The 22,275-nt window shown below is 42.8% G+C and overlaps 1 protein-coding gene across 3 annotated transcripts in view; it reads left to right on the top strand.

The window, feature by feature from the left end:
- Positions 1 to 22,275, top strand: part of LOC108918795 (hepatocyte growth factor receptor-like) — a 43,101-nt gene that overhangs the window by 3,055 nt on the left and 17,771 nt on the right. For all 3 annotated transcript variants that reach the window (XM_029247370.1, XM_029247369.1, XM_018726346.2), the window contains exons 2-5: positions 581 to 1,778; positions 18,162 to 18,353; positions 20,702 to 20,839; positions 22,045 to 22,218. In XM_029247370.1, the coding sequence (XP_029103203.1) occupies positions 588 to 1,778; positions 18,162 to 18,353; positions 20,702 to 20,839; positions 22,045 to 22,218 (1,695 nt within the window). In that variant the 5' untranslated portion in view covers positions 581 to 587. The remainder of the gene's footprint in view (positions 1 to 580; positions 1,779 to 18,161; positions 18,354 to 20,701; positions 20,840 to 22,044; positions 22,219 to 22,275) is intronic.

Here is a 22,275-nt window from a genome sequence, read left to right as displayed (position 1 = left end):
CTTCATGGTATACCATAATTTATGGTCCACCTGTCCATCAGAAATGTGTCAAAATGATTCTAGAAAATTTAAGTAAATTACTGGTCCCAAAAAGCCTGACTACCATTAATGCCGAGACCTGGGGAAATTTTTTTTTATTGAGCAGTTAAAGGAAGGGGGGTGCGGTGGTGCAGCGGGTTTGACTGGGGCCTGCTCTCTGGTGGGTCTGGGGTTCAAGTCCTGCTTGGGGTATCTTGTAACAGAATGGCATCCCGTCCTCAGTGTGTCCCCCTCAGACTTGCACCCTGTGTTGCCGGATTAGGCTCTGGCTCGCCACGACCCTGCTTGGGACGAGTGATTTCAGACAGTGTGTGTCTGTGTGAGTTAGGGTAAGTACCTTGCCCAATGGTACCACGGCAGGAGGTGGAGTGTAAACCCAAAGACAGTGTCACTAACCACTATGCTGTATCCTGCCATCACTCTTCGCTTGACATGTTCCTTGTATGAATTTAGGTAGTGCACTGTCTGTATAAAAAAGCAGCAGCTTGTGAACAACCAGTTGGTGTGTTTATACTCCTTATTTTTCTCTCTTGCTTCTCAGGAACAAGATGAGAATTTGCTTGCTTGGTGGTGTCCATATATTTATCATCCTGTGGGCACTCTGGCAGGGGGTGAAGAGTCAGTGTGAAGATCTGCCAACAAGTTTAAAGTTCAACTCTTCGGTCAGGTACAACCTCCCTAGCTTTGAGGCCAGCAATGCCATTCAGAACCTCGTTACCCACAATGGCCGCGTGTACGTGGGGGCTGTGAACACCATCTATGGACTGGACGAGAACCTCCAGAAGATCTGGGAGAGCAAGACTGGGCCTGTCTGGGAGAACCCAAACTGTCCACCATGCCAGGATTGTGGTGGCAGGGTCAACTCATCCTCTGCCATTCTGAGGGATGATGTTAACATGGTATTGCTGGTGGAGAGCTTTTACGACGAGGAGTTGTTCCGCTGTGGCTCAGCCCACAGCGGCATCTGTCATCGCCTCCACCTAAATGCCAGCCTGGAGGAAGTCGACTGGAAGTGCATGTACTCTGGTCAAACCAAAAGCAGGCGGCACAGTTGCCCCGACTGCATCGCCAGCCCCACAGGGACTAAGGTTTTGAATGTGGAGACATTGGGAGTGGTCCGATTCTTTGTGGCAAACACAGTCAGCTCGTCCTCGCCCCAGACACTCCCTTTCCACACCTTCTCCGTGCGGCAAATGAAGGAAAGCCAGGCTGGCTTCCACCTTGACTCAGACCAGTCCTATCTGGATGTGCCTGCTGCACTGCAGCAGGACTACCCCATCCACTACATTTATGCATTCCAGAGTGGCCCGCATGCCTACTTCCTGACAGTGCAGCGGGAGGATGCTGATTCGTATGCCTACCACACCCGAATTGTGCGCACCTGTGCAGCGGATTCCACCCTTCGGCGTTATGTTGAGCTGCCCCTGGAGTGCATCGTGACAGAGAAGCGCCGTCGTCGGGCTGCCAGCACTGAGCTGTTCAATGTCTTGCAAGCAGCATACGTTGCCCGGCCAGGTAGGGCTCTCCGTGAAGAGCTCGGTATTAAGGAGGGGGAGGACGTGCTCTTTGCTGTCTTCGCACGGAGCCGGCCCAATTCCCTGGACCCTATGAACAGCTCGGCCATCTGTGTGATCCCTCTGAGAGACATCAACGCCTTCATTGAGAAATACATCCGGAGTAAAGACACCAGGCAGCTCTTCAACTTTAAAGGGTCCGATGAGACGATCCTCTTTAACTCGGTAAGGGCATGGCTAAGGATGGCCAAATGAAAGTTCGTAAATCACAGGTTAAAAATCACAGAATCTCAGTAGGTGCATGTTTCTCATGCCTGTGTGTAGGTCTGCTCTTTCATGAAAATTGTGTTTATCAGAACTCTACATCTGAAGGTTGGATCATCAGTGTACATGTGCTGTATAGAACCAGTCTGAATGCTGTCAGAGCCCTCTACGTCATTCCTACTCACAATCATGAATCACCACGCTGGTTGTCTTAATTGGCTGCTCTGCCTCTTTTCCTGTTTTGCCCATCTGACAGTATTGATCGGACAAATTTATCAATCACCAGATCAATAGCAACATGAATTTACCTGTTGACGACCCCCGTGGGTCTGTCAATATCTGAAAAGGTATTAGTTTATTTGATTATCTTCCCTTTAGTAAGTCAGTCTTAGATTGGTGCTGTAGTAATTTTAATAGACAGTTGAAGGTTTTATACAGAGCTATGAGACAGCATCTCAGCGTCTGTGAATTTGTAGCACTAGCTCCGCCTCCTTAAAATTGTTCTGCATAAAACTTCTGAAAACATGACATCATTTGGTTGTAGAATTGAACAGAGGTAATGGAGGAATAGCTGTGTCAAATTTTAAATTGTATACGTTTTAGTGGTGCTGTCATCTTTCAAAGAACGTATTTTTACCCCAGGAACCTGTAAATCTTCAGTCTAGATTTTATCACTTTTGTGACTGTGAACATACCATTTTGGTGTATAATTCAGCATTATAGCAACACAAAACCCTGCAGTATGAAGTATACAAATATCACCTCATACGCTCAAACTGGTGCATTAAAATATTTGTATACTAAGCTACTTGCAATTAGTGAAGGGGGTTCTGAATTTACGCAGGGGCTACATTGTGGAAACACATATCTATAAATGCTAAAGTTGAGTTTCCTGTGTGTGTTTTTCACCTTAATTATACCCTATAGATGCAGATGAAGAGACCTTCCATACACTAAATACCTTCAATACATCATCTATTACATGGCTGTGTACATATGAGGATTTTGTAGCATTTAATGGTACACCGTTTAGCAGTACTTTTTATAGTCTCATGACTATCATGAATTGTATGCAATGTGCTCTCACCCCAATTCAAAGCTCTCTTTATGCATACTACCCTAACACAGCATTCTCACATCTAAGGTCATTTCTAGGGAAATTGACTTTCTTGCACACAGAATCATTACCACCATTTTCACTCTTAGCAGGATGCTTGGTATCTGTGCTCGCACTGAAATTGCACAAAAAATTGTCTTTATGGTGTAAAATAACGCTGTTGAAACTGTACAAATAACAGCACTGCATGGGAGACAATTTCACTGTAGTACACCACGCCAGACTGAGGCTGAGACAACAGCATCACAGTGTACCAGGGTACCACCATGCACCAACGCAACACTCGTACCTGTAGCTTCTCTCAGCCAGCTGTGTAACTATACGATTCATATTCTTTTGACTTGCTGTACTTACTTGAAACGGAACGATACTTGAGGGTATATGGCATTATTTTAAAATCTTATAGTTTCAGCTTACGTAAAATACAAGCCTTCTATTGGTGCAGTTTTATTGATGGGTATTTTTTTACTGTATAGTTCCAGGCAACATATTTTTCTCAATAAGTGAGAGCAGGGATTCAAACGTAGAATCTTCCAGCTGCAAGGCAACAGTGCCAAACACAGCACTCCATTCTGTTTTTGCAGAAATTCTCAAAAAATGTTCACCTGTGACAACACCCTGGGATTTGATCTTTTTCATTGCACATTCACTTTACTCATCACAGCTTACTAACAGAGGAAGAATTTGTTTGAGTTAAACGGACAACCAGAAATTGAGAGCAGTATATTTTCTTGGTTTGCTGTGATTCATGCCAGGTTGCCTTTTTAAGCAGAGATCAAATAATGTTATAAAACAGTGGATTAAAGGAGTATCCTTTGCTTTTATTTCACTTATTTGGACTTGTTCATTAGCAGCATGTAGAAGTCACTGGAAATGCTAATGAAGACCAAATGAATTGTCCCTGTAATAGACTTAGCCACTCAGTGTTGAGGGACTGGAGGTTCTGAAGAGGCTAGTAAAAGTGCTATTGATCAGCCACCCTGCTGTTTTGTGAGGGTATCAGTTTATAAAACAAACAGACTCTGCTTGGCTGCATAATTAGTAGAGCATCGCTGATAGTGAGATGCTGCTGTCCTTCATGCTTTTCCCAAGAAGACTCCAGAAGAACAAACGGCCACATTTGAGGTCAAAATTATCATTGCATTACTATTGATTTGTAAAAATGGGAGAGGCCAGATTGGTTTTAAATTCAATCTAAAGCTTGATTGATTGCAGCAAGCAATACAATTGCCACAGAATGCTCTCCGATTGACACACATTTTAATTAAACCAGCAGTACTATTTACGTGAATATTCTTTGTATAGTTAAAAATTGAAATAGACCAGTATTTATTAATATTGATCTTTATTTCACTGTTTCCACTTCCTTCAGTTCTCATGTGAAGGGGAGAGTTTGTATGTATGTAGCAGTTCCCAGGTGTCATGTATGTGACCCTCCATTGCACTGGTTGTTGGAATATCATTATGTACATGTATTTGTTTAGCAAATGGTTTTTTCTAAGTGACTTACATTGTCAAACTATTTACAATGATTTGCCCATTTATAGAGCTGGGTAGGTTTTACTGTATCAATTCAGGGTATTACAGCAGGAGGTGGGATTGAAACTTTGATCCTTTGAGTGCGGTGCAGTGGTTTAAAGACGGGCAAAGTGATCTAGAAAGAATTTCTTTGAGAGATATTATTTTGTCTTAATTCACTCTGCTGTGTTACAGTTTTATTTTGATTGCTCAGGTTTAAATGCTTCCAGGGGGTTTATTGCTGAGATGCCTTTGTATGGTCTCTGTGGGTGTTTCCTGGTATGCCTCTGTGGTCATGTCAAAGTTGTGCAGGTGAGTCATCTGGAAGCTTGCCGACATGTGTTCTTAGACCCCAGGGGGCAAGCTGGAGCCTGACAGGTAGATGGATGGTCAAATTCCGCCTGCTCTGAGTCAGTATTGTCAGGTCGCCGTGCCCTGACAAGCACCACGCGACACCAGGACCCTCTTTAATCCTGAAGATCATGGGTAGCTGAGGCCCAGGTCTAGGATAAGGGTGTTTTCTTTGCCTTTCCTTGCTGTGCCCTGAGAGTAGAGATCGTCTCTGCCGAGCACTCCCAAACCCAATCTGTCTGTAACATCTCAGGGCACTGGCTAGGAGATGGGGCAACATGTTCCTCTGATGTCAGTTCCTTTTATTGGTCCTTGACATCCAAGAGAGCAAATAATGTCATGTTGCGAAATAATGTAAACCTAATGCTCCTCTCTTTTAACCGTACTTGCATCAGCATGTGCAGTTTGGAAAACTTTTTTTTTTCCTCAGTTTTTGACTTGAGCACTGAATAGGCTGCTGTTCAAATAAACTCTGCATGCGTCTGCCGTGCCCAGCCCTCCTCCACGGGCTGCCTACTCTCAGTGTGAGTCACTGCACAGGGAGTGTATGCGAGACTGGATTGTTTGGTGTTTGTACTTTTAATTGGTGCACCTGATAAAAGTCTGTATGAATGGCATGGTTTCTCCGGACTTGTCATTATATGCATTGCTCTATGTCTTGCCTGGAGCAGCATCGGATAACAGCATTTAAGCTGTTCAAGCGGGAGGAAGGAACAGTGTAATGGGGTGCACGGCTGTGCTCACAGCTGATGTGTCGGGGTGACAAATCCACGTGTCTTAATTGGCCTGATCGCTGAAGCGAGCATACAGTTCTCATTGGACTTCCTAAACCCTGCTACATGAAATTTTGGCACGGGCCTACAAACCACATACATTCTGAAGGTGAAGCGCTTTGTTTTTTCACCATCTTTGTTTGCCTTAATCGGTTTACAACATGCATGATGTCCAAACTTTTAACATTTGATACTCGATTCTTCTCACTCATTAACAGGGGGGTGGTCGCCATGGTGATTTCTCCTTCCATCCCCTCAAACTGTAGTGTTTTTGTCATTGAACAGAGGGTCGTTTCTGGCCCACTCAGCTCCGTTTCCTTAACGCTTGAGAGATCAAGAGGCTTGATGAACATGCTGTCATGACAGATGCTCCACCTGAAAGCAACTCCCACAGTGCGCGTACCTTTCACGCAGACCTATGAATTGGAACTTTGTACACATACCTTGATTTCTATTAAGCAATATTTTACAGTGAAAGGGTGCTGTAAAAAAATTTTTACAGTTAAATGTTTGACAGCAGACTTGTCAATCACTTAACCCTAGTATTACAGTAATGTGTACACAAGTAATCTGTTTGACTACTATTCTTTCCAGCAAAACAACAATATAAATTATCGTGGTTGGCATTATAATAATAATTTAGCAAACTTTATTATTATCAACAGGGGGGTGCAGTGGCGCAGTGGGTTGGACCGGGTCCTGCTCTCCAGTGGGTCTGGGGTTCAAGTCCCACTTGGGGTGCCTTGTGACAGACTGGTGTCTTGTCCTGGCTGTGTCCCCTCCCCCTCCAGCCTTACGCCCTGTGTTGCCGGGTTAGGCTCTAGCTCCCCGCAGCCCCGAATGGGACAAGCAGCTTCAGATTATTATCAACAATGATTTTGTTGTCTGACACCTTGTTTTGAAGAAATTTGCTTTTAAAGCTCTCCATGCTTAATGCACCGGAGTCTGTAATATTTTTACTTTGTTTCTTTGGAACAAATTTACCACAGATGTTACAGAAAACATCTAGACTATGAATGCAGACTCTTTTTGACATACTGAAAAATCTCTGTAATTACAAATTTAACACATCATTACTTCTGCTGTGGCTTTAACCTAGTGCTCAAGCTTCTGTTTATATTAAAATCCAGTTTTCGACAATGTTCTAGATCCGTAAAGAAAGAGTGGTACCTTGACCATGCATAGTTGCCAGTCACTCAATTACTGCCCAGAGGGGAAAAAAGTGACATAAGAAGGGGAGTGACCGGTCTGCCATGACTCCATCCACTGCGGATTTATCAGAGCCCTGCCCACTCATGTACACTCCAGTACATTCCTGTTTGATCAGGAACAATAGAGAATATAGTTTCAAATTTTATTTAAAATTGAACTTTAGTAAATTGCTACTATCTTTGAAACATACTGGGATGTTTTGTGAAATACATCTGGGATCACTTTGAAGAAAACACACACACACACACACACTCTGAAGCCAATCGTCCCAAGCAGGGTTGCAGCAAACCGGAGCCTAGCCTGGTTACGCAGGATGCGGGGCTTGGGGCTTGGGGCTTGGGGCTTGGGGGAGGGGACACACCCAGGATGGGACGCCACTTTGAAGAAAACCGTTTGCTAAATGGGTAAATGTAAATTTCTGTGTAAGAGGGAAAGCCCAATACACACACACACACTGAAGCTGCTTGTCCCGAGTGGGTCGCAGCAAACTGGAGCCTAACCCGGCAAAACAGGGCATAGGGCCAGAGGGGAAAGGGACACACCCAGGACAGGACGCCAGTCCGTCACAAGACACCCCAAGCAGGACTCGAACCCCAGACCCACCAGAGAGCAGGACCCAGCCAAGCCCGCTGCATCACCACCCCCCCCAAAAGCCCAATACTGTTTCTGGATTTAAGATGTTTAAAATGTTATGGAAATTTAAAACTCCCATGAAGGTAGATTCATCGCAGAAAAGGATGTCAAGCAACGGCAAATCCAAGTAGAAATTCTCAGCCTGAATCATGCATGCAAAGCTAAACTCAGTGGAGCCTGAACAGCACGAGTAGAGACCTGTTTGCTCTGCACCCATTCATCGTTCTAATGGCTGGTTTTTCCACTAATCCTGTTTCGGAGGAAAACTGCTTTGGAACTTTGTGAGCTCTAATGCTGTACTGTAGCTGGCCTCCTTATTTAGACATTTAAATCCTGGAATGGGTCTGGGGGGTTAGCAAATAGAGACAGGTCAAACTGTCTCTACACCCAATTACCAGTTTGCTTTGCTAATATTTAATTGAATAACCTATTTTAGTTAACAATTTAGGATTTTAAGATAACAATGACTAACTTCAATTTGATCTGGCTTTAATCACTTTCCTAATCACAATCCATTCACTACACTATGTAACACAATTTTTGTTCCTGGGTAGTAAGTGTTATTTCTTATTTCTTACGCCTAAAAAGTATGGAAAGTGCCTATCATTGCCTATAAACTTTCCTTCTGTGACCAGGAACTGATATTTTGAAATGTACAAATAATAGGCATTTTCTGTACTTTTTAGGCATAAGCAATCAGGTAATAACACTTACTACCCAAGAACAAAAAAAATGTAAAAATTTGTCACATGGTGTTATCAGTAGCTGCTTGTCCAGAACAGGGTCGCCGTGGTCAGGACTACCCTGCCCCTGATGCATAGGGTGTGAGGCAAGATGCAGCCGGTCTGTAGCAAGGCAATCGCAGACAATCACATGGATGGGTTCACTCACACACTCAGGGCAATTTAGAGTCACCAATTCACCTGAAACCCATCTTTCTACGGTGGGAGGAAACCCATATGAGCACTGAAAGAAAAACATACTGACTGAGCTGGATTTGAAGCCTTGTGTTATAGCCTATGTAACAATATTCCAATAATGTCCTTGCAATCTGGAACATGGTAGAGAAGCAAGACATTAGACAAACATTAAAAGGTTTTAATTCGGTATTTCAGACTTAAGCACAACAGAACTGTTGATGAATTGGCAATCTATGAAGTCATTCCCAGACATTTTTGGTGTGATCACATTGGACAATGTGTGAAAACAGCTACAGCGGTAAATTGTTTGACAGCAACCTCGTACCTTCTGGACTGCAGCCTTATTGGAGTGGATGTTTTGGTATGTGCTTTTGTTCACCCCAGTGTGTGGTTTGCAAACTAAGAGTCTGCCATAAAAAGCAAGACCTGTACATTCTTGCAGTGCAATATGATTACTACATTACTCCATGATTTTTATTCATCTGTTTGTTCAGCACTTTGGGGTTTCTGGAAGAAAGCCTTTGTATTTATAGTGACGGTGACCTTTTCGTTGTGTGCCCTTGTGTCACCCGAAGCCCTCCTAGTACTGTCTCATATGTGCATCCTCCCAGCCCCTTCATTTACATTTACATTTATTTAGTTAGTAAATGAAGGGTCAAGTGGTGCAGCGGGTTTGGCCTGTGCCTGCTCTCTGGTAGATCTGGGGTTTGAGTCCTGCTTGGGGTGCCTTGTGATGGACTGGCGTCCCATCCTGGGTGTGTCCCCTCCCCCTCCAGCCCTGCCCCCTGTGCTGCGGGGTTAGGCTCCAGCTTGCTGCAACCCCCGCTCGGGACAAGCGGTTTTAATCAGTGTGTGTGTGTGTGTGTGTGTGTGTGTGTGTGTGTGTGTGTGTGTGTGTGTGTGTGTGTGTTTAGCAGATGCTTTTCTCCCAAACACCATATATCTCCAAGAACAATACAAGAAATGGATGACATCAACAGTGAGAGACATTTGGATGCAGACACATGATTCTTGTGTGGTTTTTCCACATACCACCGTATAAATCGGTATACATTACATGGTTAACTGCATATAGGTTTTTTTATTGATTTTATGCACAGCACAGGGTCAAAAGATCATACAGATAGACAAAAGACTGAGAAAAAGCAAAAATGTCGACATACGTAGACTGGTTGAAAGGATACAGTTTACCACAGGTATGATCATGCAGCACTTTCTGATAACTTCCAGAACGGTGTCCACATTTTCTAGAATTCATTGGAGTTGTCATGCACATAAAATGTAAATTTTTCGAGTAGGAGAGATTTAAATACTAATCTGTGTTCCACGTGTTTACAGAGTGAACTTCGGGTGTAAACCACAACATTAAAATACATCCCTTTGCCAAATACAGTGGTGCTTGAAAGTTTGCGAACCCTTTTGAATTTTCTTTATTTTTTGCATATATATTACCTAAAACATGATGATTTTCACACAAGTCCTAAAACTAGATAAAGAGAACCCAGTTAAACAAATGAGACAAAACCATTATACTTGTTCATTTATTTATTCAGGAGATGGTCATTCATGGTTGCTAAATAACACGTAGAGGCCTGTTTCCAAGTCTCCCTCAGTGCATCAAAAGAGCCAGTCCCAGCACTTGATACAATGACATTTGGTAGGAGGGTATCAGAATTTGTCTGTCCTGTATTTTATGCACCTACTTGAACGATGAACCTCGGTGCAGCAAGTGGTAGGTAACAAACTAGGTTTGCTTGAGACTTTCATGTCAGCAGCCATGCCTCTTTCTCTTAATGTAATGCATAAATTGTACTTTTGCTGAGATGTACATCTCTTTGGACAAAAGTGTCTGCTAAATGAATAAATGTAAATGACATTTTTCATTTTCAGAACCGCTTGTCCCATAGGGGGTCGCGGGGAGCCGGAGCCTACCCGGCAACACAGGGCGTAAGGCCAGAGGGGGAGGGGACACACCCAGGACGGGACGCCAGTCCGCCGCAAGGCACCCCAAGCGGGACTTGAACATATAATGCAGAAATCATGCTCTTGGAGTTGTTTGGTATAATGATCTGTTTCTCAAAATTTTGTTAATTTTGCCCATAATCTGTTCTTTTCTTGGACAGTAATGAAGTGATGGAGTTGTAGATATTTATAGAGGTCTGTATTTGGCAGGGGAGGTGCGGTGGCACAGCGGGCTTAGCCTGTGCCTGCTCTCTGGTGGGTCTGGGGTTGGAGTCCTGCTTGGGGTGCCTTGTGACGGACTGGCATCCCGTCCTGGGTGTGTCCCCTCCCCCTCCAGCCCTGCGCCCTGTGTTGCTGGATTAGGCTCTGGCTCGCCGCGATCCCGCTTGGGATAAGTGGTTTTCAGTCAGTGTGTATATTTGGTAGGTTGAAAATATTTCTTGAAACGTTGACGCTCACCAGTATTTGCTTTGCAAATGAAAATGAAATATCCAACACCCCTTTAGACAGCCATTTCCCAATTTGGCGAATAGTCGGAAGGAGATCTGAGCTGAGAGTAATAGGAGACCACAACGATAAACTGTTCAGAATCCTCAGGTGTCTCTTATCAGCTTTCCAAATGAAAATAGTGTTGAATATTTTAAAATATTAACATTTTTGGAAAAAGATGACATCTTATGAATTTTCTGAATGAAAGGTAAAGCATATAATGCATGAAGCAGACTCCATACTCATCCACAGCGACTCTGGTCTAGCCTGGAACAAATTGGTCATTTATTTCATCTGCGCAGCGCAGTATAAAATCTCATATTTGGTACAGAAGCCCACTGTTGTGATTTGGTTGATAAAGTTTGGATAGCCTAATTCTGAGCCTTGTATTGTTCCAGATAAACCAAGAGATCAAGGTGTCTGATTTTTTTACAGATTCATTTGGCAAGTAGCAGAATAGTTGTTGGAATAGGTATAACAATCAAGGTAAAACATTCATTCAGACAGTGTTAATTCTAGCAAACATTGAAATAGCTAAAGCAGTCCAAGAGGCTAGGGTCCTCATTTATCTAAATTAGAAGCAAGTAGTTGGTGTCTAGAACACTGAGATTGGGAGTAACAAATATACCGAGGTATCTAAAACCAGAGTTTGCCAGTTTAAAGGGAAAACACCTGGCAGAATTAAAATGGAAATAATAGCTTCATCATTCATAAATGTGAATAGTTAGGGAGAGAGGGGGTAGCCTTTTCATACCCCCTTCCTACATGAGTCCAAAAGAGATGGGTTTTGAGACCCTTCTTTGATATTGACAGGGATTCAGCAATGAACAGTGATTTCTTCATCCTCTTCCTCCCCCACCAGCAGCCCCTGCCCTTGATATTATAGGATATTGTTCAAACCGGACCATGCTTTCTGTTGTTTCGTTACCACAATAACCTGACATCTCTTCCCATCTAACACAGATTCAATTTTTTTCTCTGTGCATATATGTGCATGTACTGTATGTGCAGCAATGTACAGCTCTGTATCTGTGTGTAGATCTCTGTTCTTGTGTGTGTGAGCGTGTATGTGCGTCTGTGTACATGTATCTGTTGGTAGTGCATGTGCGTACGTGAATTGCCATGTGTTTCCTTTTGCTTCCGTGTGCCAGTTCTGTTATGAGTTTGTTTTTCCTTTTATCTGTGCCCTCTAGCACACTCCGTTTAATTTCTTTATTTCTTGTGAGTCTGGCTGCGATAGACATGTTGGTATGAGTAACAACACACTGCTGTGCTGCAATGGATTGCGTCGCCAAGCTGCTTGGAGCATTGTTCCACACAGCTCAGCCTAGCAGTAGGAAGAGTGGCCAAAGTCTGTTCACTTTCAGTGATAAACAGCCCCTGAGACTAAGGTTTGCTTGGCATCTGCCAAAACCCTATGTCAAATAATAGGTCACCCAGTGTTTGCTGATGGCTGTTTAGCATGGAGTGTACAGAGTACAAAAACAAGAAGAGAACATCATAGAGGAGGCTTTTAATCTACTTTTCAAAAGTCGCAGTTGTTTCTGGCTCCTGCACATAGTATTGCAACTTTTTGAGAGCGTTTACCTTCTTAACAAAAGGATTTGTTGCCAGATTATCATTGTTTATAGGCAATAGAAAGGAAGTAAATCAAATAAACTTGGGGTTATACTGGATTAGATGAAACTCTTAAGCATTTTTTTTAAGTTATAGGCAACACTTAAATTCCGTTTGGAGACGATCCAACCAAGTTGGTACATCATACTGGCTTTCCACTGGTCTTGATACAAAAGCCTCTTGATAGCAGTGATTTTTAACAGTAATGGATATATATTTAGGTGTACTTTTGTTTAGACTAACATACTTTTAACCTATTCTGTTCTAGAATATTGGAAGATATATAATTACAAAAAGCTTTGGGATTTTGGGAGCACTGCAAAATGAGGAGGGTGCTTCTGACCTGATCAATCCCACCTGTTGTATGAGAGCCAGCTGCTCTGTGAGACTTGGCACTCTGGCAGTGGCCCTGGAAAAATAAGAGCTTCACATATTTAAAACCTTTTATGGTCTTTGGAATCATAGGTTTTTCCAAGACCTACCGCATCATGACAGCTCCTCAGCAAACCAGTTGAGTTTTATGTTTTAGTGAAGAAGGGATCAAGGCAGGATGACAAGGCATCCTCGTGTTCTGTTTGGATTGACAAGCTTTACTTTGAACATACTTAGAGGAAGACAGATGTAGTCATACTGATGGGTATGCGAGTAGTTGGGGTTGTCAGAGTGGTCCAGACAGCTTGTGATGCACAGTCACCATTTGTGTTTACCCAACAGCTCACCTAATTTAATTAGCACGCCAGGCCCTTTTGAGGACAACACTGGCATGTCAGTAGATACTAAGCGCTGACTTGTCCTTCTCTTTCCCTGAGCGCTGACTTGTTTCCGTCTTTTCTTCAGCGGAGAAGGGTTGTAAATAAAAGATGTCTCGCCAACACCCCCTGTCAGCACAATGCCTGTTGCCAAACTGGTCATGCTTCTAATTAAGCAGTATGTTCATTAGTCGGATGGCTGTAATCTGCTGAGAAAAGTGGAGGATCCCATGTTAATGTGCTTAATTTCATTTATGGGATGTGTACTGTTAAGTTGGTTTCTTCTTTTGTTTTTTCCAACTTATATAGAGCTGTCTTATGGGTTGTCCTGTGTATCTTTTTGAGATCAAGCTCAGACTAATACCTCCATAAGACCAAGATCTTTGCTTAAAAAAAAAAATCCCTAAAGTAAGGTGGTTGGGGGGGCGGGGGCATACACATTATGTAAGGCGACGTCTTGGTTTACAAAAACATTCTGGCATTATTCACTCAACAGGGTTTTATAAGGAAACGTAAACAATCTAAAGAACATCTGTAGTGGTGCTAATAAAGACAAACACAAAGTGTGGGCTGGGGGGGTTGAGAGGTTCAGTGTGTGTGGGGTCCCTCAGCAAAAGATACTGTATGTCAAGCTCTTACATACCCTTTTCCTATTGCATTTCCCTTGAACCAGTGTAGAAACAAGGGAGCTATTGAAAGGAGTGGGAAAACGAATATTGTTCTCCCATTTCCATTTCTTCCTGTGTGTGAAGCCTTTTCTTATTTCTCATGCAGCGTCCGGCTGCACGTTTCCCCAGCACCCCCCCTAGTTGTTGTGGGCTTCTCTGATTTCTCTAGCAGCCCTTCAAGGCTGGGGTTACACTACAACGTGTCATTCACACCAAGGGCAACACACCTCCACCCACCAGAGGGTAAGCTGTGAGTTTGCATAGGGGTCATAGGGCTTGGGGGTTACAGACTCAAGCACGTGTTTACCTCCCTTCACTTGTAATTGCAAGTAATATCGATGGGGCCAGCCAGACATGTGGCATTTGGTGAATGTGAGCAATGGTTTACGGCCTAGGTATTGGAATGAGCGCTCAAAATATACAGATTTAGGATTTTCTGACAGTTAGTGGAAAGATCTAAAAAGAATGTGTTAAATAATCTGTCATGGGTCCTTGTTGTGATTACAGGCCTAATACCTTGAGGAAGATATGCAGGTACATATAACCAGGTTTTAAGCTCTACATTAATGTTTTGTTGGTAGTCCTGTGAATAAGTCAATTCTATATTTTACTGAAGTATTTTAGGTACAACATCAGGGCTGCTCCTGGGACTTGAACTAGTAACTTTGTCTAACCACTGCACAATCTACTACTCTTGATCATGTGAAATCCCATGTAATGGGATCTCTGTGACCTCTCTCTATCAAAAAGTCAGTTAAAACCATGTGGAGAGGAAAGCAATGTTCTCCTGAAATGTCTTACAAGAACCACAAGTCTTATAAGAAGACAGTGATAACTATGATAGCAACCCTGGGTTGCCATGGCAATGTGGCAGCTTCAAAATTGAGAAAGAGTTGCAGGTGTGAGAATGAACAGACCTTATCAAAGCAGAGCTAGAGCACTGAGCCTCTCACCTTTATCATTGTAGGTTTGTCTGGAATATTGAGAAACACTGAAGAATTTCTGTTTCAGCAATTTGCATATGTAAACAGAAAGGTTGTTGATTCTGCATTAACAAACATCAATGTTTATATCTATAGGAATGTGTAGATATAGATGGACTTAAAATATCTGATATACACTGTTTGTATACAAGTTTCCCTTGCATAACAAGCAAAATTTGTTCCTGGAAATCTGTTCACAAAGTGACTTCTCATAAAAGGTAGTCTTAATTACCATTTAAAGTATGATTTTGTTATCATAAACAATTCACCCATGTTTTTTCACCAAAAATGCAAAACACAAAGTAACAAAATGTTCTTTTTTTTTTTTTTTTTTTTTTTTTTTTTTTTGCATTCCACATTCTTGAAATTAGCAAATACTGGAGAATTTTGGCACTGGCTTCCAAGCACAGAATATTCCAGTACCTTTTAGGATCTGTTGCTTTCTAGAATGTTCTGGTGCCTTATAGAATCTTCGAATGGCTGTAAAATACTAAACTAAAACTGACACTCTGGAATAACTAGTGGTATTTTTGTAATCAGTAAACTTTAACTAATCATATCAATGCAAAAATGACGTAAGTAATAACTTTAAAAAATTTTGTTGCATTGTTAAATTCATTCCTTATATTTTAAAAACTGAGAAAACCTTATTCAGAACCATGTTCAGAATATTATAATGCCCCCGGGTAATTTTAAATATAGGTTTAAGACCCATGCACATCTTCAATATCACCTATACGTAACACATTTGCATACACTGGACAAGCAGTTACTGATAAGGAATGGATTTTGTTTTTTTTTTGTTTGGATCTTTAAAATGTAATTTGGGTTGTTATAATAATAATAATAATAATAATAATAATAATATGTGTGAGTGCCCTATGATGGGCTAGTGTCCCATCCAGGGTTTACACAAGTTTGCACCCTGTGCTTCTGAGATAGGCACCGGACCACCAAAACCCTGTATAGGACAGGTGGTTGGTGGAAAAAGTTTTTTAATATTATAATTACCTGTAAAATATTAAAACTTATTCTTGATGAAATTTATCAAAGCACTTTGTGAAGGATGTGTGATTTACATCAGTGTCATCTTCTCAGCTGTGGTTGCAATTAGTTAGCCTGGGAGCATGTTCAAGATGTTATAGAAGCCTTTCTTCAGTGTTGCTGATGGTCTCACCATTACTGGTACTACCCTGGTTTTGATTTTCCATAGCCTCTTTCAGTATGACGTTTGCATAATCTGGGATACTTTCACTAGTATTATTATTATTGCTATTATTATTGCTGTTATTTATCATTTGTAATTTCCACTTCAAATTTTAAATTAAGCAGCAAGGCTTTCCTTGGTTTTTGATGTGCAGGGGAACCATGTGTGGAGAGTGGGGTTTGCTCACTTTGTGTGCTGTTTGGCATCACAGATTCATCGACCTCACATTTTCATCTGAAATCTGTGATATTCTAAGGAGTTTCTTCTATGTGTTAAACAATCTATCATGAGTCATTGTTGCTGCGATTACAGGCCTAATACCTTGAGGAAGATATTGCAGGTACATATCTTCTTGTTGGAAACCAAGTTTTAAGATCTACATTAATTTTTTTGTTGGTAGTACTTCGAATAACTCAATTAAATATTTTACTGAAGTATTTTTGGTGCAGGGCTGCTCCTGGGGCTTGAACGAGCAACCACAACTTCTAGAAGCAACTGGTAGTGTAGTGATTAGCACTTTCTTTTGGCCCTGAAATTTGCAGGTTCAGATCCCACCTCCAGCTGTAGTACCCTTAAGCAAGGAACTTACGTTAAGTTGCTCCAGTTAAATTACCCAGCTGTTTAAATGGGTAAATGTTGTAAGCTGCTTTTGAGAAAGTATCAGCAAAATGAGTAAATGTGTGACTTGGTATTTCGTTACGCAAATTATGGGGTACAAATTACACTTTCTCATAAATTCAAATTCTCGTAACAGGAGGGTTCATTCTACAAAAGGAGTGTGTGCATATAACTGTTTTGTTTGCTTCGCTAGAACAGGGCATCTGCGGAGTCATTCTGTGTTAAGCCTGGCTACATGTGTTCAATGTACGTAATGTTATGTCACATATGTCTTCTCACCTGGGGGGTGCGGTGGCGCAGTGGGTTGGACCGCAGTCCTGCTCTCCGGTGGGTCTGGGGTTCGAGTCCCGCTTGGGGTGTCTTGCGACGGACTGGCGTCCCGTCCTGGGTGTGTCCCCTGCCCCTCTGGCCTTACGCCCTGTGTTACCGGGTAGGCTCCGGTTCCCCCGTGACCCCGTATGGGATGAGCGGTTCTGGAAATGTGTGTGTGTGTGTGTGTGTGTGTGTGTGTGTGTCTTCTCACCTGTAGGAAAGGTTGTCACTGTGTTCTCTTGGTATCCTACATACGTTCACTTTATTCTGCCTTCCAGTCTTTCTATAACGTGCTGTAGGCACAGCTGCAGAGCTCAATATTTTAAGTCTCGCACTGTGACTTGCCGTTAGCAATCCTTTTGAATGTGCCACAGAATGGTGCCGTGGAGTCGGCTTTTTCACCCATAGCAATGCAATGTGTCACAGACCACAGGAATGCACTTGTCATCCACCTCTCCTGCACTGCACTCCTCAAATGAAGGGGGTCACATGGGTAAGGAGAGATCCATTTCACCGGTGGAGCATGAGGCTGAATTATGAGCAGAAGAATTCTGCTGGATAGCACAACACTACCTGTAGATTTCTCCTACCACTTTCAGTGATTAACTGCTTGTGTTCTGTGCAGAGGTATAGGGGCATTTTGTCACCACTTTAGTGTCGGGGTTTCATTTCATTAATTATTGATCGAGTTATTGGCGAGTTAATTATTGACGTGTTAGTTGCATTGCACCTGGTAATGTTTGCCCTCTTAACCCTAACCTTATGTTCATCCTTTTAACCTTATAACCACTGGTTTCTTCGTCCAAGCAGCAGGTGACCTCCTCCGTTCCAAAGCAGTAGAAACCTAAAACATAGCCAAAAAAAGCAGAAAGCTGATCCATAAATATTTTCTTGGGTACAGTTTATCCCGTAGGTTTCTTGTGAAATGCATTTTTAAGGGGTGCTTGGAAAGCTTGCGGCTGTAGGTTTTGGTCTTGATCTTTTTAATTTTTTCATTAAAGGAGAGAAAAGGTCGTCAGACCTTGTTATGCAAGGTTTGGCAGCTGTGCTCATAGTCACTGTTCTTCCAAAGATTGTCAGTGAGAAGTCCCCTCAATTTTCTGCAGACTGAAAAGGAATGCATTTTAAGACATTTAACCAACATCATCAAGTATGTGCATAGAAATAAGAACATCCAGCTCTAACAGGCTCTTGCTTGGCATGCTGTCCTTGCAGACCTCCACGGACAACTCCTTCAGCTGTGACGTGCACAGTGGGAGCTACCAGTTGCAGGTGACCACCAGAAGGCAGCGCCTTGACTACTTTAACGGCCAGTTCAGCAACATTCTGCTCACCTCCATTGCAGTCTACCCCATGGGGGACCAGACCGTAGCAACCCTGGGCACGTCTACTGGCCGAGCCATCCAGGTAGGAATCACACTTGGAGCTTCTTGCAGGATCAGCTTCTCAGAAAATTTCCAACTCTTATTAGGATTGCCAAGCACACTGTCAGCACACACAGAAATCAAAATCTGAGACTAAATGCTGAACAACAATTTATGTTTCAGAGACAATCAAGCCAAGAAAGTGACATGTTTTTGTCCCATATGAGGCACTGTGGCATTTCTGGAACTTTCTGTTGCTGAACAAGCATTTGCTCAACAAGATTGGTCTAACTTTTCCCATACTTTCTGCACATATTGTGTTTCTCTGCCAAAGAGGCCCATCTGTTATGGCACGCCTATTGTTGCCTGCTGTGAGAGCACAGAGGCAGGATGTTGGTACGTGACCAGGGAACCATCACGGAAAGACACACGGGGTTACCAGGTGCTGGGGCAGGTTAGGAAGTATGTGCCCCTGCCCCGAGCCCCAACCCTCAGATGCCAAAGCTCGTCCCATAACAAGCAGCAGTCTTTGCTGAAAGCCGCAGTTTACTTGGCAGAACTGAGAGTGTCGTTTCCACGTGGATGATTTTTTTTTTTTTTGAGAATTTAAACTCCATCAGGTGTCAGGAGCTTCTCTTTACCTGCTGCTTACAAGGATTTTTCCTTGGACATTGTGGAAAGCAGCCAACAAATTAAAAGTTTTTCTCAAGTATGGTTTGGACTGAACATTTATGTTTTGTAAATATCATTAGAAGAGGGTAAAGGGAAAAATCAGTTATGATCGACAGCTGCACAGCAGTGCCTCTAAGGCCAAATTGCGTGTGGATGTTGAGCGTAGGGCTTCGGGGGCCAGTCATCACGATACGCGTTGGAGTGGCCGCAGCTGTCGCCACTCATTCCCCTATTGTCACATAGAGGCCCTAAGAAGGGGCAAAGCCAACACAGCTGTCAGCAGCAGCAGTGCAACAGCCTACACCATGTTGGGATGTGGTGGTTTGACAGCACCGACTGTGGCCTTGACGGCCTGGATGTGGATGTATTGCAGGGGATTCTTTCCACCTTTGTTCTCAGAGAAGGAAAGCGGGTAGTGCTAGTGAGTGATTGTGAAGCCATCTCCCGCAGGCCCAGCCCGGCTCGAGGAAGTGCTTCCCATTTCCAGACTCGCACAGGGAATAAGAACAGCAGCTCCCTTTGTGAAGCAACCCTCTCATTCTCATAGGTATTGCCCTAAATTTGAAACATGTTGGTACCAATATGAACTTGCTAATGGTCAAAGTGATATTCTGCCTGGAAACAGGCCAGTACTTAGGCTCTTGAAGGCTACTACATGCTCTTCCTGTGTAATGCTTCAGAGGGTTAGTATGATAGCTGTCATGCTTGATATGAGTTACCATGCAGGATTCGAAGTCTAGTGTGGCTTAGGCTGAAGAGGTTTGGCACAGGGACTACTGAAAGACAGATGTCCTGGTGATGTTTCGTAACATTTCTCAAAAAGTTTCCACAGAGTTCCGGAGGAGTTGCAGGAATCCTGCCTGTTGTATGCACCACCGTGCACTGCAGAGTTCAGTTTTTCTCTGTGGAGGGTCCTCATGCTGGCATGGCCACACTATGACTAGCCGTGTAGAAATGTTGGATTTGGATGCGTATCTTTCTGTAGCTCTTCCTTCCCAGGGTCAACTAACTTTTGGAATTTGCAGTTGCTTCTGTCTTGCAGTCAGGTTCTTTGTGAGCGGGTGGCCCTCAGGCGATGCTGTGCCTCCCAGGCATCGTTAGCTTTTTTGTTCTGGCTCATGTAAGTCTCAATATGCATAGCATCCATAAAATGTGCCTTTGGTGGCTTCTCCTGGGCTCTTCAGGATCTGCTCAGAATTAGGGTGTCTTTATTACCTCAGACATTAGGAAAGCTGCAAACTATGAACAAACTTGGCAGTTCAGAAATTTGGAGAGACCTGCTATGGGATAATCTGCATTGGATAAAAGTGCTTTGTGACTGCTTCCACAATTAATGAGCCTTCTCTTAGTAAAAAAAAAAAAAAAAGTTTTACGTCAGACTTGAGAAGAGACACCACCCATCACCTCACATGACCTGCCTTTGGCACTGTTTTCCATCCCCAGTAACAGTAGCCATGGGCTTTCACTATATAATCCTATGTAATTATAGTATCTGTTACAAAGCAGGCTATGGTTATACAACGAACACTAAAAATCCCCAGTCTTTGAGTTGATACGGTGGTGCTGCAAATGTAGCTTGTAAAATGTGTCACATTTGATAAGTTAGAAATTGTCATGGCTTACATTGTATTTAATAGTTAATACATACGTGTATGCCATTTCTGCTGGATGTGCTTTGTACATGGCTGAATCCCCCCTATTCTGGCTTGGGTTCTCTAGGTGGTGGTTTCCCGCTCCAGACAGAGAAACACCCCCCATGTGGACTTCATGCTGGACACACAGCCCATTTCCCCTGAGGTGGCCCTGCTGTTGAACAAGCCCTCAACTGGCTCCTTATTGTTGGTGACGGGAAACAAGGTGAATGACTTGGACCACTTTTACATGTTCCTTGCACATCTCATTCAGCCCTTACTGGCACTCAGGCCCACAGTAATCACCTAGACCATCACTTCCTGTTGGAAATGGGTCAGCGATGTTCCCTCACATCCTGGGGATGTATTGAGAATGCCACTGTGCCTATTTATATGGGAATTTTGGAATTATTCTTTAAATAACTTGAGTAAATAACCTTGACATATTATTTTTACTTGCTTTCCTACAATGTTATTCACAGCAACTTGACATTTTACCCATTTGTAGAGCAGTGAATTTTTACTAGAGAAATTCACATTAAGAACCTTGCTCAAGGGTGCTACAGCTCAGTCTCTCCTTGTACTTGATCCAGGGACCCCTCAGGCTACTCAGCCATGTCCTTAACCATTTTTCTGCCTTCTGGCTTTTTATCCTGTTTTAGAGGTCAACAGAACATATGTATTACTTGTATTCTGTCTGTTCTGTTGTGTTTATTGACTCACAGCACTTAAAGACTGTAAGGTGTCTTGATCTGAATTTTTGGATTTCTCCTCCATGCAGCTGACAAAGCCTCGAGTAATAGCTTAAGTGTCAACTCAGCTGGACTTCTTTACTAGTCATTTGGCGTTTATAGGAAAGGGGGGTGTCATCTGGCTGTTAAAGCTGCACTGTGAGACCTCTTTTTTGCCAGCACATTAGTAAAACAGTGGTCAGCAGGAAATAGAAGAGCAAAATCCACACTTCTCCCCCTCTCCTTCTTCCTCTACTTTGTGCTCTATGTCTTTGTCTTTCTTTTGGTTTGTGACTCATTAGTGGGTGAGTGCTATTCAGGTCTCCTTCATTTATCAACAAAATGAGGATGAAACATTGAACTTTAATTAATTGTTAAGTTAGCCAGAGAATAGTTTATTGCATATGAGTCATACGTGTTCTTCAGAATATGGAAATGTTGTTCATCATGTTATATTACATACATACCATGACATGACATGAACATATATTCTTCTCATCTGTTTGTATTGTGACTTCTTAAAATCGGAATTTATTTTTCCTTGTAAGACCAACTGACACTTGACCTGTAATAGTTCATAGACAGCACAGCAGAGCATGCATGGGCAACATGAAATGTTTACTAATATGAACATTAACCAGTACAAAGTTCTTGGCTTTAGTATTGACTGGCCTACTTACTATGACTACATTCTGGCCAGGTCACCAAGGTGCCAATGGCAGGTCCAGGGTGTAAGCACTTGTGGACATGCAGCTCCTGCCTGCTGGCACCAGCTTTCATGGAGTGTGGCTGGTGTCGGAACCGCTGTTCCCGGTCCCAGGAGTGCATCACATCACACTGGACTCGTAACTCCTGCCCTCCCACCATCTCTACGGTAACTGTTTCTGTATCATTCACACTTTCCAAGTCACACTAATTTTCCAAATTTCTG

Source organism: Scleropages formosus, chromosome 21 (genome assembly GCF_900964775.1).
Source record: "Scleropages formosus chromosome 21, fSclFor1.1, whole genome shotgun sequence".
NCBI classification, from domain to species: Eukaryota; Metazoa; Chordata; class Actinopteri; order Osteoglossiformes; family Osteoglossidae; genus Scleropages; species Scleropages formosus.
This window is presented reverse-complemented; position numbering and strand designations above follow the sequence as displayed.